Raw genomic sequence first — 16,948 nt, 5'->3', positions numbered from 1 at the left:
CGACATAATGCAACTTGCTGCTTCACTCGCTAAAAACAAGCACACACACAAAGAAACCAACTTCAGCCAGTTTTGCATTAAAATGTATGCAAGTATGCAAAGGAGCACTGCTATGGTTTACCCGAGTTTAGAAGAGCCACTAGACAAACATGATTACAGCCCACTATTGCCACTAGTGAGTCAGATAGAAAGGAATATTACCAGCTTTCATATCTGGCTACCTTTGAAAACTCAGCCTAAATAGTCACAAGGTATTCCAGCATTAAGAGCTTTCTATTCCATTTGCTTTCAGGCAGCTGAATGCTGGGGGCTGACCTTTAAAGAAAACAATCCAACAGCATGGCAGTTCTTACAACAAAATTATCCCGTGTCTTGCTAATAGCCATCACTGATGCTCAGTGAGCCATGAGATAGGTATGCACAGCTCTGAGATAGGTGCATGCAATAGGTTCTATTTTAGATTTGATTATATTTAGGCAACGTGGCTTCGGCAAGATCCTATTTCAAGTCATAATTGCAACATGCCATGCTTCCTTTTTAATGCCTTGCAGCAACAGCAGATAAACTATGCCTCTGGGATGCAAGTAAAACAATAACAATCCTAACGTTATTGAAAGCTATATATTTGGACAGGAGAAAATAATCAGTCATCCATATTCTACACAAAATTGCATTATTTGAAATGTATAAATGGGAGAAAATTGATATGAAACCTCCAGTAAAGAATTGGCAGTGACTTAAAAATGGTTATTAACTAAATCTGAAAAAACACCCCTGGCAGCTAAACAAGGGTGGTAATTCCTCGCTGAACTGGGTACCTCTCCCACTCAAACAGGGGATGCTCATTGCTTCTCAGTATCTTTGAAATATCTGGCATTATGAAGCTAATGGCACTGGCTAAATGAGAAGCATTCAAAGGGCATAACTAAGTGGCACAATTCCAAAACAGCAATTAAAAGGCGGAATGCTTGAAAAAGAACAATAAAAGAGGTTAATTAGTATCAGGGCCTGGCAATCTGCACAGGAAATACTGTAATTCCATAATGCACTCTCCTTTCATCTGTCTCTCTGTGTCGTGACCATGTTTATTATCTAGCATTCCTTCACATACACCATTTGTAAGAAAATTGAAGAAGAACTTACAGTGCTACTTGTAATTTAAGCCGGAGCCTGGATAAAGCCATGGGAAACAAAGTAAAACAGGTAGGGAAAAGAACCCAAACTTCATGCCTTTTGTCAAGTATTTTCATTGGCAGGATGGCACGGAGATGCTCAAGAATTAAGAAAAGAAATCAGAAATTTCTCCCTGGGGCTGTATCTACCGGTATTCTAAAGGAAGACTCTTTCATGGTCATTGAAAAGCTAATACAGAAGGCATCTTTTTAGCAGAAGGAAAGTCACAACATTTCAGCAAGGAACAGCCAAAAGAGAATGAGAGCAAAGATGTTAAGGCCACAGGATGCCACAAGAAGGAGCAGAAGGAGGGGCTGGACTATCTGCCAGGCTAAATCAAGAACTGCTTCAACACTTTTACTGCATCTGACCTGCAGCAGGCAGCAGCTGGCAAAAACGCTCCTGGATTTGAAGGGGAATCTAGCTAAAGTCTGTCTAGGCTGGGCTATGCATCCTGCAGGCAGCTTGCCCTGAGGCTTGCTATTTTGAGGTATCAGGGAGGCCGCTTGTCATTAATATGATAATAAATTCCAATACAAAGAAAGCCAGCATCTCAGATGTTGATGTGGTCCCCAGCTCCTCTCTGTACCCCTCAAAACAGCCAAAACAACCACTCTGAAAGAAAAAATATGAGCCAAAGCCCAGGAGAGAGCCACCTTCCACTGTAACATTTTGAAGGTAAAATGAGCTGATGTACTTCAGGAGTGGAGGCAAATAACTAGAGGAAACAACTATCCAGGAACAGAAGAGATAGAACAAAATATACTGTAACTTAACTGAGCAAAATGTGATGAAGTGAGAGGCTTTAGGTCAAGGCAGAAAACAGCAAGAAGCCCTGCACAGCACTGAAGACATCCTTTTGTTCTGAAGTCATAAATGTGTATCATCCTCCCAGACATATGGGCAGTTGTGTATTTATCCTGTTTATTCTACTACTCCTGTGCATCCTGCCTTGCCATCTGTTGGTAAGAATTTGGATGCTGAACTGTAAGTCTGTGACATAATAAATACCAGTAAACAGAATGAAAATGAAGATAAGCACAAAGTAATGTTTGGAAGCAGGATCAGTTTTTCAGTTTGGAAGTATGATTTATTTCCTGAGATGAGTCTTGGCTCAGAAAACAAGGACCAGCAGGAAAAGGTCCAATTGAAGGGACAGATCTACACTCCGTCCTCTTATATTGGCTTCATATTGGCATAATTCCACCGCCTTCCTAGAAAGCATTTAAATTTATGTAGGTGGAGAATCAGACCTAATCCTGTTCCTCAAGGAACACATGCTGAAACACAAAATATTGCATGTATAAAACATAAGTTGCACGCAAAATGCTTCAAACCCTGTTAATGTTCCTGCACCTTCTCTGAGCTGGGCAGCCCTATTGCTGTGTCCCAGTTTCTCTGCATCTTCTTCTCCCTTTTATTACTAGTATGAGAGGAAAGTGGGTGGGAAGGAAGCACAGTTCTCCCTCCTAGTCAGGAGCAGAAAGAGGAAGTAACTGGCCCCAAAAAAGGCAAGAAACCTAGCTAAGCCCAGACCCACAAGCCCATCCATCCTCCCACTCCCTCTCCATTTCCAGTTTGGGGATATAGAAATTACTGCTCAGCTCTTTGACACACAAACCACCCAGACACCAACTAAATATCTGGGTGCTGAGTGGTATTAATAACAGACTTCATATTACACTCAATACCTAAGTGCTCACCTTCCCAAAAGAGTAAAAACTAGATGAAAGCGCTGGCCTAATATTCTTCCTTTTCTTTGTCTGTAAAGGTACACAGGGCTACAGAATGGAGATATTGGATATATTCCCCTTCCCCTCAGCTTTTTAAGGTGATTCATGTATTTGTACCTGGCAAGACTGACCAAAGCTACAGGTCAACCACAGCACAGTCTGGGCTGAAGTGTGACACGCAGAGTGACCCAGGCAATGCGACAGGATTCACCGGGGAAATAATGACTGTGTTGAAATTCTACAGGAGCAAAAAATATACATATTTGCCTGTTTTATCAGTTCACACTGTGAGGATTAGTAGAGCTGCCAGAAAGCAGGGCAAGCCCTGATGAGGCACAACGGCCATGAGCTCCTGCCACTATCTAAGAAGAGTAATAAAGCCCATGGCAGAAGGTCAGTTAAAGGTAATGGCTGTTGGAGGAAGCCCAAAGACTACATTACATTGCACTGCAAAGGTTCCCCATGAACCCCAAAATGACTTACTATGGCTCTGACAGATATTACCACAAATGCCATCTGTCAACCACCTACAATATGCAGTATAATTATATACAGAATAAAAACATAACTATAGCACAACGCAGCCGCAGGTATCCCATTTGTACAACCCAACGTCTCCTTGACCCTTCACAAAACGTTTCTGAAACCTAGGTAGGATTATTCTCCACATTACATCTCGCACAGATGAAGAAACTTTACAGCTGGATTACACATGTGCTCTCATTGGTTTACAGCCTTCAGGGAGTATCACTAATGCACAGAAAGTCTTTGGGTTCTAAGTTTTGCACTGGGATATCTGACATGCCGAGAGCCACGGAGAAAAAACCAAAACCTTTGTGTAGTCTGATAGCTCCCTACTGGCTATATGGTAGATAGAGTTCAAGAAAGCAAATTAATTCATTAAAGCAACGTATATTCAGTCAATTAGCTTCAGATCCCTGTTTCACAGAGCATCTCAGGAAGAATGGATGTTTTGTTACATCAATACAGTCATCTGAGAACCTCGGTTACAAATGTTCAAAGAGGTGCATTTAGGAGATCGGTGCTTTTTTTATTCAAGAACAGATAAAGCCTCAACCCATCTTTTGCTGACAGTTTCTCCAGCGCAAAATTCCTCGGTATTTTAAAATATGTTATCCTATGGGCAGTATTTCAAAGGGGTTAACTCTGCATCCCTAAAAATTGCTCCAAATTCAGAAACTCCCTCTAGCAAACGGAATGCTCTTTCAAAAACTCAACCTAAAAAGGCTGTCAAAAATCACTCCATCAATTACTGGCAAAACTGCACGGCTTCAAACACTGCTTCAAAGGTGACGTTAGAGCTCTAAGAATTCCATTTAAAAACAGTGAGCAAAGCACAGGCACTTTCTCAACAGCACGTGTTTTACCAAGGAAACGGAGAAGGTATGAGTAGGATGTATGGAAAGAAAGAATGAAAACATGGGCTGAATCTCAGAAAAGTCTCTCTCTAACATATTTATATTTGTTTTGAAAGATTCGTGGATGCAAATTCACTCTTCAGGACCTATAATACATGTACAAGATACATACAGATTGTCCTAGAAATAGGCTACGGCATACACAGGGTAAGTTTTTCATCGCTTGTACACCCACTTGTGCGTTCTCCATTTGCAGCTACTTTCTTTCATAATGAAAGACTCACATGCTTAACAAAGACTGAGAAGACCAACCAACCATCTCTAAATATGCCTGTGGATATACCCTCCAAGGCAGGTCATGTCTGATACTAAAGTGATACAACATTTACTCTTTGACAAATAAAACTTTGGCAATAACACGTGAATATAAAGTCTGCATTGTGCTTAGCTCATTACGAACAGCAGTGGTGCTAGGACTTCATAGCTTTGCTCTGAGAATACCAAAGAATATTCATTCTGTTTGGAAAAGCCGTGAATTTGCAGTATTGATGGATAGCAGCCTTCCTTTATTTGCTTGCCTCAAACATTTGTATAAGCATTTTTATTTTGTTTTCCAGAGTATCCATGGAAGCAGCGCATGCGTGTGCTGCAGTTCCCACATTCGTGCGCATTCATCCAAGCTGGAAGACGCGCAAATAGTTGTGCAAATGTGCATTTGTGCAAGTTTTCAAGCCATAAATGATTTACTCGCTTCTTCCTCCCAATTATAAAGGTTCCAACCACCCACTCAGGAAGGACATGAGAATTAAATGACCAATTGCACCACTTGAAAAGTAAATGGCAAAGAGGGAATACTAAAAGCAGGAGACACAATGGCTTCAAAGAAATTCATATGCTGAAATGTTTAATAAAACACTCTTTGAATAAATTTAAATTTAAATTACAAGTACATTACTTGATTTGGTATCTTGATGTGGCGAGCAGAGCTCCCTGTTGTGAGCTGTCCTATTAACTTCAGCATGATTGTCCACCAAGATAAGCAGTTTCAGTGGATAAAGTGGTGGTTTTTAAATCTTTTCATTTCTTCTAGGCAAATATTTAGCAGCACATCCTCCTTGTAAGACTGTGCAAGGCTTTCATGGTTGTGCTGCACATTTACCACAGGAATAGGGGCTGCTGGAAAATTATGGTGGTTTAGGTTAGCTTGACCACAAAAAGATTATTCATTAAATACACAGCACCATAGCACAAGTGTGTACACAGGCCAGAACAGCAGCCGTTGAAATGGGGCTGATTCGCTTCTATTATTAGCTTGTGGATTGGGATGGAGATTTCAGGTGTGATCGGCTGCATTGCTGCATGGGACTTCATGCGAAACTTCTTACTCCAGAGACAGCTTAACTGTAGCTGTCAAAACTGCAGTTATCACAGATGCTGTGTCCCCAGAAAACCAGAAAGCAGCTTTTCCAGGGAGCCCCTGGGCCATTTTACTGCAGAGGCTCAGGCGAATCGCATCCACTTCTGCTATGCTCACATTCACACCAAGAATTATTTTAAACAGTTTCCTACTTAAGGCAATCACCTTGGATCAAAATCTTAAAACTCCATGCAGAAATGCTGCTGTTATTTAAAATCCACTCAATGAGCCTCCTACCTCCACCTCTGACAAACACACTAAAAGAACAAAATTGGGATTATATAGGCAAGAGCTTGACTGATATATCATTAATGCTACTTCTTGAGTGACTAAGCTCCATAGTAGTATCGCCTACTAGTACTGAAACATGATTTCATCCCCAAGACAACTGCAGCTCCAAACAAAGATAATAGGCTGCATCCCTAAACTATTTCTCTCCAGTTATCATTATGATGTTGATTTGTGGCAAAATGCTGTCTCAAAGAAGAAAACCAGGAAAACATGAAGGAACACCTAATAATTTGATTAGAAGATTATTCTTTTCCATTCTGTTTCAACAATTTTGTTTGAAATCTTGAAACTGGGAACAGAGGTAATTGTTCAAAACCCAGCTTAAGAGGTTGTTTTATGGATATAGTTGAGACGCATTTCAATGGAAAATTTCAATTGACCTGAATTTACTCGATGAAATGCTTTATTCATGTCAAAAGCAACTTGGGAGGCCATTTAAGGTATTTTCAGCTTTGGACATTGGTGTCTTTGATTTGTCTTTCGAGATGAGTCAGCTGGTGCTTAAGACCATTAAAATAAATTAAGTTGTATTTTATAATTATTAGTTCAAAACACAAAAAGAGTTCTAAAAATAGGTTTGAGGCCAGACTTTTTCATCACATACAAAAATCTATACCTGAAATCATCTTCTTGCTGTGCATCTCCTCAGAGTTGCAGCTGTGATGTTGATTTTATTAGAGACTCATCCACTCTGAATGAGTGATGCTCTGAAGCAGTCAAGGGGGTGTTGTTTTAAACCAGCTTCTAGTTTTATTATTTTATGGAACAAAGGAACCTTTCCACATGGAAATCAAAGTCCCACGATATGGCTTAAAACATGAATAATGTAATGCATCTATAGATTTTATCTTACAAAGGCAGAACATACCGAAAATGTAGGAGAGAATATCTGTGAACAGATGACAGCTTTCTCAAAACTGTCCATTCTTAGCACATATTTGACAACTTTAAAATTTGTAACTCTGTAATTGCATTATGAGCATTTGAATTTTGAGCAGAACAGCTCAACTGCCGGTGGATAGATGGGGCCCATGAAATGCTTTTTTCTCCCCTGAGTTGATGAGGATTCAAGGTTCACTTGCACACAACTGCTGTGTGCAATTTTCCAGCAAACACCCTTGGAAATAAAACATGCCCAGGAAGGCAGAGGCACTGCCCCATGGATGCAATGGGACCACGGACCATTACCACGCACTGGTTGCAATGCTGCCCCTTTCCCTGACATCTTTCTTTTGAATAAAGTTTTGACTTAAGCTAAAATCAAGGAAAAAAATCCAGCGGTTTCAGTCAAAGCTGCACTTCATTTCTATGAATGAGATTCCTGGAAGACCATACAGAGATCCTGACTTCAGGAAACTCGGGGATTTCTCATGGAGATGATGGGCCCAGCCCAGCAGAGCAACTCCCATAAGATGCACAAAACCTTACTTTCCATGGAAAAGGAGGACTGAAGACACTAGAACAAGCTCAGTGAAGATGACAAGATTTGGTTCAAGCAGAAGATGCTCAGCATCTCTCCAGAAAACTCAGGAGCTCTCAGATGCAAGCCCTTATTTTCCAAGTATCATGATAGCCCACACCGAGAGTTAGATTTCCCTTAGGAGTCATAAAGCCAAGCATTATTATTACCCATAAATCTTTACATTTCAATAATGCTTTTTCTCTTTATCATCTAAAAATATTTTCTTGTCCTACAGCGATTCTACGTAGGTATCCTATCACTAGGTAGCAAAGCTGGTAATTTAAGAGGAAAATTACATTACACTGTAGCCTTTAATTGTTAGGGAAAGGATAAGATAAGAACTTGCTTCTACCACACCACAGCCTTTCCCGGGGAGAGAAATCACCTCTGAACACAGCTGCTAGACTGAACTATAGCTGGGCTCATCTGGGCCGAGCTGTCAGTCAGAATAAACCACAAAACCAGGCTTACAAAGTTCATGTGCGCTAAGTTGTGCTGATGGAATTGGGCGCACTGCAGCCGCTATGCCAAGCGCATTACTGTGGGAAGAAAGACTCCGGCATACCCTCTACCCCCACGAGCCACAGAGCAGCAAAAGTCAACAGCTTTCCTCCACGCTCTCCCTTTCATCCAGCATCACTGAGGCTCTGGAAGATGTTCACACAGAGGAAGCAGACACAGTAGATGAGGGGGTTCAGAGCCCCGTGGCCCTGGTCCCACTGCCAGCGCCAGCCCCCAGTGTGTGTCTCTTTCCTTGGGACATGTCGATTTCCCATGGTCAGAGCTCTGTGCACACGGCTGACAGATGTGTTTTCCTATCTGGGCTTCCCTATTTGCTATGCCAAACCCTCGGAACACCCATGTGTTTCTTTGTCCCGGCAGTTACCCACCGCGCCTTCGCTACAACTCCATTTTCAGAGAGGAAGCCACATATTTGGCCTCTGTGGGGAGTGGGGTGTCCCGCTACCCATCTCAGCCACTAAAACACATACCCTTCTCTTTGTTAATCTTATTCAGCCTGACCCTTGCGCTGTACTAAGTAACCGCGAGTCCACACCAAAGCACTTGAACAGCAGCAACATCATCTTCAACCAGGCTCTCGGTATGTCTATCTGAGGGTACACGGGGAGGAACTTGGATTTCCACTGTCCCGCCCGAGAGCTGTGGCCAAGCCCCAGAGCCCCTGAGGCCAAAACCCTAGAGGGTCCCCGGCCCCGAAGCCTGTAGGGCTCCGATGCACTCCAAAGCCCCGGACCCGCCAGGACCCCGTCAAAGCCCTGCAGCCCCGTGGGGGCCGCGAAGCGAGGTCGCTCCCTTGGGCAGTGCTCCCTTGGGCAGTGCTCCCCCGGGCAGAGCTCCGCATCCCGCCGCCCGGTTCCCATGGCAATCTCGGAGATGCCGGTTGCCACGGTAACGCCATCCTCCTCCTCGGCCGTGTCCGAGGCAGCGGCGCGGCTCCGGCTCTGCCCGGCGGCTCCGGGCGCGCAGCCGGTCCCCCCGGGAAGTTGCTCCCCCTTTAACCCTCGGTACCTTCGAGGCAGCAGATCCTCCAGAGCCCCGAGTGCGTGAGATCGCCCCTCGCCCGCCGCGGCGGCCCCTGCGCCTCGTCCGTCGTGATGTTGGTGCCGTTGCAGATGTGAGCGCTGGAGTAGAGCCAGTAATCGGTGCCGATGGCGATGGCCATGAGGCTGAAGGCGGCGAAGGCTCCCACCGTGGTCAGCAGCATCTGGACGCCACGGTCACACCACACCATGGTGCTTCATAGTCCCCGCACGGGCGCGGGGGGCCGCACGACACCGCCCGGCAGCCGCCGCCGCCGCCCGCGGGAGGCAGCCGAGTCACGGGGCGGGGGGCGGAGGCGGCGGCGGGGGCAGAGCGGGGCGGGGGGGAACCGCTTTCCGCCGCCGCGGGGCCGGGCTCCGCCGCCAGCCGCGCCCCGCCCCGCCCCGGGAGGGTGGGAGCGAGGGAGGGGCCGCCCGGCCGCGGAGCACCGGGAGCGGGGAGATGCGCTCGACCCCGCGGTGCTGGGGCAGCCCCGAGCATCGCTTTGCTGCGCGGGCCCGGAGCGCTCCGCCGGCGGCCGGACCGCGGTGCCCCGTCTGAAGTGGGAAGTTGGAAGGGAACGAAGGTGCGAGCGGTGCCGGCTCCGCACCCCGCGCACGGCGGAGCGCGCCTGGAGATCAGGAAGGCGCTGCCCAGCCGAGGGTGCAAATCCGCTGGCTGTCGGGTCCGCACATCTGCCCCTGCCCTGGGAATCACCGCAGGGATGGTGCCGAAACCAGGGCGCAAAGTGCCGCAGTCCCAAGAAGGGTGCCGGGGTTGTGGGGAGCCACAGGCAGAGCAAACGGGGTGGGGGTGTTAGCCATGATCTCCTCCTGCAGCCCCACGCAGTGCAAGGAGGTGGTAGGCAAGTATTTGGGCTGCTGGCTTCCTCCTCTTTGGAAAGGGATGGGGGGAATTCGGCAATTTTCTATTGGAAAACCAAAGGGAGAAATATCCACACCATTTTTTATCATGTTACTCTGCTTCCTACCCCTGACTCTCATCCCTGCGAGTTGACAAGTCTGTCCTGCCTCCACCTCATCCAAGTGACAAGCCAGATGAATGGGAAGCCTTCCTGATCAGCTAATGCATTTGTGTGGAGGGAGCGTGGCAGCACACCAGCTTTATATATATGAATTAGGGAGTGGGAGGACAAGAGCTACAAACCTCGAGAAATACAGCGCTCTTCCCGAGCAGTGCGTGGATGGCTGCAGGTGCTTGTGTGACTCCGCTGCTCAGTATTCCAACGCAGAGACGCTTTTCAGCTGCTTCTCCTTGCCATAAAAACTGGGAAGGCAAAAAGCAAAATGCAGATTAAAAGCTGGTCTTTATTTCACAGAGACCTCAGCAAATTGCTCAGACGTGAAGCCTGTAAGCACGGAAGAGCTCTACATGAGGTGCTTGGTTTAAGCATGTCAATTATGCTTTTCTTTTCAGCTGTAGTTTGTAGGGCTATCAGTGCCTTTGCAAAACCACCTTCTAAATGAATAGCTCCATTAGGGATGGAAGAATGAAGTCAGGTAAACTCAAAAGCAGGGTGAAGCCTCGTTCAGAAAAACTGGATCGAGCATTTAAGTTTAATGATGTTCAACAAACTTCTCGGTTAAAATATATGTTTGTACCTCTGGGCTTTGGGGGGTTGGGCAGAGTGGGAAAATGAGATACTGAAACAGCGGGAGAGAAGCCATTTCCATAGCTTTTTAAACCCATCGAGCCTTAATTAATATTATTTATTTGTATTACTGCACTGCCTGCGAGAGCCGCTCCCGGCTCGTTCTCCATAGCGAGGACAGGGGAAAGGCCATCACGGGGCAGGACTCCAGCACGGCACGGAAATACCCTTCTCAGGGGCTCCCAGTCCAGACGTGCAGCAAGAGGCAGGATGAATGGTGTGGTGGGTTCTCAGCAGCCTCTGCCAGCAGAAAACAGACACACGGCTTCCATGGGCTCCGAGCCACCAGCCCTGCAGCAACCCTCCCACATAGCCCTACTGATCGTGCAAGGTAACAGGACATTCACAGAATTCATTACTACAAGTCTCTGCTCCTCATCCTCCCCCTGCATTTTGCAAAGGAAATGTCTGTTTCTACTGCCTTGTGAGAAGTAACTCAGGTTCCTAAAGGGTTACAGAGCAGCATCCAAGGCAGACAATCATTTTCTGCCCAAGCTGTCTTTTTCAGTTTAGAATTTTTCTCTGTTCTTTTGAAATGCATGAAGCAGATCGTGGGAGAGCTAATATTATATTCCACTACTGAAAGCTGGAGTATTTTACATTGATGTCTGGCTTTAGTGATTTTCTAAGGATTTTGAATTCATTAAATCCAGCCATTGAATAACCTCCATTTGTGGCAAAAGGAAGGCAAAAATGCTTGAACTCCTCAGCAGCAAAAAAACCATGTAGTCTTTTCTTACATGCAAAAGCTGTCTGACCTGCTATATGTAGTAGAGGTTGGCCATCATGCAACTTTTGATTTGCAGACTTTGCTTATGATACAGCCTTATAGCCCACTGCTGAATGTAGCAGTAGAGCAGCCTTGGTGGGGTGTTTTGCACTGCAGTAGCATCCTCTCTCCTCAACCAGAATTAAAGACCCAATTGTTCCAAGCTCAGACCAGAGACAAAAGCTCATGACAATGAGAAGAGGAAGCCCCACAGCTTCCCCCCCTGATTTAGACCCCAGAGGACACCATGCAAGAGCAAGTATCCAAACCAAGCAATACTTTTTACATTGGAGAAACAGAAATTTGAAGCAGAATTGTTTTGATTCCTGGATGTCAATGTTCAAAGCTTTAAATGAAATCCCATGCCTGATCATCTTATTTCTGAACTGAATAACAGTTACTTTGGAGATGAAACTTGAGCTTTAACCGAATTCAGCAAGAGCTGTCACTAATAAAATCCTGCCCCAGAGACACCACTGATAGCTGAAAAAACTCAAGATGTTACCATTTAGCACTACTGCTTCTGCTGCCAAGTGTCAAACACATTGAAACACATTGACTTTAACAGATTAGTCTTTTTTTTTTTTCTTTTTTTTTTAATCTATCATCTAGAAAAATAACACCAGAATTTCACCAAGAGAAACTTTTTGGGAGTTGCTCAAGAAAAACTCAAGAGTTCTTTCTCAGAATGAAAATAATCACTTCAATTTAATAGCCCTTTTGATATGGATGCAGCCTAACCATCAGCCAAGCCTGGAACAGATACTCCATCCTCTCTTGTCCTTTCTCAGCTTTTAGCTTTACACATGTGAGAATGAAGTTTAGCATCTAGGAATGTCCTAAAGCTATAAGAACATCTATATAATTAACTATTATCTCCTGTGGGTCTTAATATCTTTCCTATTGATTTCAATGCTAATATTAGGGAAAAAATCCTTAATAATTTCCTTCAGATTATCTACATATGAAGAATGGGAGAAAGGCCTCATACTTTTGTACAGTGTCAGATAATCTCCTTTTATACACAGGGCAATGGTGGGATTCAATTCAACTCACCAGATTAGCAACAGAGCTTCACAAGCACAAAGGTCTCCAGCCTGAACAAAGAACCTTGCAAGAATATGGGATGTGGCAGGAGGTGTCAGTTATGTCACAGGTGTATGTAAGAGGAATAATATTGAAGTTGTTCATGGAACTATATTTTCCATACACCTTGGATCAAATCTTGCAGGTCAGTGTGACACCTACTGATCTACACTAGGAGACCTTTGCAGAGATGGATCCAAATGACTTGCCAAGCTCATAAATTCTACAGCAAAACAAAGGCTGAATTAACTTCTGAGGGCTAATACAGTACCTGACCTACTGACCCACTGATCCCTTCTATTATCATTCATCATATATTGGAATGGCATGGCATCTTTCACCTCTGGGGACCCTACACCCTATGGAGGGTCTTCTTCTAGCAAGAAGAAGTCACCATCACATTTCAGAGAATTAAATCTAAAAAAGGGTGAACTTGATTTTCATTTGAGGAGTTACGAGGCTGAATTTATTCTTTAGTCCTATAAAAAGGCCATCTGAAGTCAACATAAATAGTTTCACTTTGTCCCTCAGAGCTGAAGAAACGGTGGTCTTAAAGGAAAAACATTGTCGCTCTTTTGCCACTTGGTAGACAACAGCTTGGCCTGGATTCTATTATTCCTTTTAATGTATTAAATATTCCTTGGCTTAGTCATGGGAAGCAAAGCAACACAACTGCTTTCTAATAAATAAAATGTGCTCAGAAGCAACTCTGAAGCTTTCCAGATAACCGCATTTTGAGTTTGTCAGGAAGCCAGATGCTGCTATTGGAAAAGTGGCTGCTATGGTTTGTCATCTGAGCCTAGAAATTGATACTCAAGAATGATATGATGAGACAGACTCGATGACAGCAATGCTCTTTCTATAAATAATTTGAAGAAAACTTTTTTTTTATTAAAAAAAGAAATCTCTTTTGCTAGAGACTTGCACAGCAAACCAGAAAATTAAAAAGGATAGGCCTGCTGTGTCTGAATAGGGCCATCACAAACCCACAATATACGCAATTTATAGCAGCTCCTCATATATTTTACACTACATAGGCTGCATTTTTCCCATAATACCAATAGTTATGAAGCTCATTATCTTTTTGACAAGGGAGAAATGGAATATTATTCCTTTACTTGCTTGATCATATCAAATGTCAAAGCAAATTATGAATGCTTGTCCTTCAAATACTCATCCCTCCTGGTAAGATATTAAATATCAATAGCATTCACATTCTGCTACAGGATGAACTAATATTGTACACATCTCCTAGATCTAAAGTTCATTGTGTCTGTTATCTGCTTTCATCTCTCAAGTCCTACCTCTTGTCCATGTCCTAAGACCTGGGAAATTCATTGCAGTGGTAAATACCACCTTAAAGATTATCTGGAGTATGTGTTACATCTGTGAGTGGTGGTTACTTGTGAGTTTAAAGTGTTAAAAAGGGAGTGGGAGAAAGAATGAGGGGTTAATAGGACTAAACCTTGATTTTGCATCGTGTTTCAAAGGATTTAGAGAAGTAATGTTATAGAATCATAGAATAGTTAGGGTTGGAAAGGACCTTAAGATCATCCAGTTCCAACCCCCTGCCATGGGCAGGGACACCTCACACTAAACCATCTCACCCAAGGCTTCATCCAACCTGGCCTTGAACACTGCCAGCGATGGAGCATTCACAACCTCCCTGGGCAACCCATTCCAGTGCCTCACCACCCTCACAGTAAAGAATTTCCTCCTTAGATCCAATCTAAACTTCCCCTGTTTAAGTTTTAACCCGTTACCCCTTGTCCTGTCACTACAGTCCCTGTTGTGATGAGACACTACTTCTAGCACAAAAGACCTGCTAGAAGTTCAGTGAAACTATCTTTCTCATAGTGGGGTAACAGACGTTCTGACTGAGAATTCATCCAGACAAGGCACTAGTGGAATGAGCTGTGTTTGTTCTCAGGGCAGCATCCAGAGGGAAATGCGAATTCTCCATGGGAATACAGTACAATGATGGGGGAAAAGAGGAAAAAAAATGCCTGTGGGGTTTTCCCATTCCACCCTTTATCTGTCAGTTCTAAGAAATAATTACACACCTGTAAAGAGCCCAGCAACAGGCTATTTGTGCTGTACAGACACACACAGCTACTCCACATGGACTTCAGACAGACTAAAGATGACATAGGGGGCCGGATGTCACTGTGATGGATTGCATTTGAGGGCTCTCTGAAGCACACATGTGCTTGTGTGCATCCTGCTGATCACTGCCAGGACTCCTGAGCACCAACTCCTAACTGCTCCACAAAGCAGCATTAATCTCTCTAATAGCCTTTAAAAAAATACCAAACCCCCAAACTCAATCCTTTTTCAAACAAATATTCCCTCCCAGACCTAAGGGAGAAGGTGCTGTAGCAGAGCAGCATGGTGATGCTCGCTGAGGTCACATGAAGTGTAAAATGAGGCAATCTGTAGGGAAGCTTACTGCTTCTGAAACATTGCATCAGCCACACTTCTGGAGGATGGAGAACTACCCATGGCCAGAGACATGGAAATTGCTTGCTGCACTCTGACTGCATTTTAACCTGAAAAGAAGGGTTTCAATGGGGACATCTCAGGAGGTGGATTGAGCAAAACAGGTTTTTAGGATAAGTCTTAAATACTTAATCACGATAACTTGCTGCACTGAATTTATCTCCTAAGCTGCCTAAAGTAAATTCCTCAGATCTGGCTGAACCATTTTGAGCTGATAATGCAGCATTCAAGGAGGAAGGCTGTTGCCCAGCAAAGGGATTTTTCTCATTAGAATTGCAGCTGATTATTCACCAGCAAGTTGGTCTTTTGGGAGCACACCCTGGCAGCTCCCTTGGAAAGTTTCATAAGCACTCAGTCTGCAAAGGAAGGAAATTGAAAGGTGGAATTAAAGCTAGCCTTTACTTCTGATAGGTCAGTGACAGAACAAGCAGCCAAAACAAGGTTTATCTCATCTTCCCTGGGCTCTGGTTCTGTTATTTCTACACAAGAGACCAGGAAGTCCCTTTAGATCAGCCTCCTGCGATGGCAGGGGCTGCAGTCTCTGATGCTGAACCCAAGTTACCAAAACCATGCTCTTGATCACGTTTGTAACACTTAATGGGTCTGAAGAGCTGGTTTTCCATAGAATCATGCTTGGGAGATGGATCTTGAAGCAGATAATCAAAGCTTTACTGGGAGCCTCCTAACTCCACTGAGATTATTTAAACTGAGAAGCTTAAACCTGTTTCTGTAAAGGCTTTCTCATTTCATTGCTCTTTTCCACTTTCAATGCAATTCAGACAGAGATCAGCAAGCAAGGGGAGATGGTAGGTGAGAAACAGGGAAACCCAAGGGGGAGATCTGCCAAGAGGAGCAAAACTTCAAACCTACTCCCGATTCATGAGCTGGTTTAGGTGGAATAAATGCTCAAGTGTCCATGCACCTCCTCCTTATTTAGGAAGTGCACATGGAATGACAGCAACCCCTTTTCCACAGACTATTATGTGATAGTAGCAATGATGAGGAGAGGAAGAAAAGCTGTGGTAGTAGCATCAAAGCACCCTGACACAGTGTTTTAAATGAGCTGTAAATAAGTCCAGCAGAACGTCATAAACCCTTGCCATATACAGTGCACGAGAGCTGTAATTTGTGCTCTCTCTGTTTGAAAGCTACACCAGAGTCTCGATGAAGTATTTTGTTTGGGCTGAGCAAATGGTAAGTGGTGTATTTATTGATTTTTATCTCTCTTCACACCTCAGACGCTGCCTGTCTGCTCAAGGCCAGGTCACAGCACACTTACTTATTCAGCAAACACCTACTCCATGGCTGAACCATAAGCTCTTCGGGGAAAAGACAGTATTTACTCAGCCTAAGATACCAGGGTTTCCTTTCCTCCCCTTCTTCTCCCAGAGAGACCCGCAGGTCATTTTATAAGAGGTGTTTTGCTAATGCAGTCAATCTACTGCAAATATGAACTAAATCGAAGGCAATGCAAAACCCCCTTACACTTGAAACTGTCAAAAATATAAGCCAGAACCTTTGGAAGAGTAAGATCACCAACCAATACAACCTGCCGCTCTGCTCCCATGAGACCACACTTGGAGCGCTGTGTGCCACGCTGGTGTCCTCAGTGTAAGGACATGGAGCTGTTGGGGCAAGTCCAGAGGATGCCACAAGGACGATCAGGGGCTGGAGCAGCTCCCGTATGGAGACAGGCTCAGAAAGTTGGGGCTGTTCAACATGGAGAAGAGAAGATGCGTGGAGACCCCAGAGCAGCTTCCAGTGTCTAAAATGGGCTACAAGGGTGCTGTAGAGGGACTCAGTTTGGGAAGTACTAGGATTTACCTGAGGAGCAGCAGAGTCATCCCCATGGTGGAGTGGGCAAAACCACATGCTTCCAGGCCCTGAGATCCCCATGTGGCTTCCTCTTCATGGATACACACAAG

At 44.5% G+C, this 16,948-nt stretch overlaps 1 protein-coding gene across 1 annotated transcript in view; it reads right to left on the bottom strand.

Annotated features, from left to right (window-relative positions):
* Positions 1-9,345, bottom strand: part of CACNG4 (calcium voltage-gated channel auxiliary subunit gamma 4) — a 42,819-nt gene extending 33,474 nt beyond the window's left edge. Inside the window, exon 1 of the mRNA XM_062612595.1 lies at positions 8,986-9,345. Coding sequence (XP_062468579.1) covers positions 8,986-9,208 — 223 coding nt within the window. The 5' untranslated portion in view covers positions 9,209-9,345. The remainder of the gene's footprint in view (positions 1-8,985) is intronic.
* Between the last annotated feature and the right edge of the window lie 7,603 nt (positions 9,346-16,948).

Source organism: Pezoporus occidentalis, unplaced genomic scaffold (assembly GCF_034315485.1).
Source record: "Pezoporus occidentalis ecotype Australia unplaced genomic scaffold, CSIRO_AGI_Poc_V1 ctg160, whole genome shotgun sequence".
NCBI classification, from domain to species: domain Eukaryota; kingdom Metazoa; phylum Chordata; class Aves; order Psittaciformes; family Psittacidae; genus Pezoporus; species Pezoporus occidentalis.
This window is presented reverse-complemented; position numbering and strand designations above follow the sequence as displayed.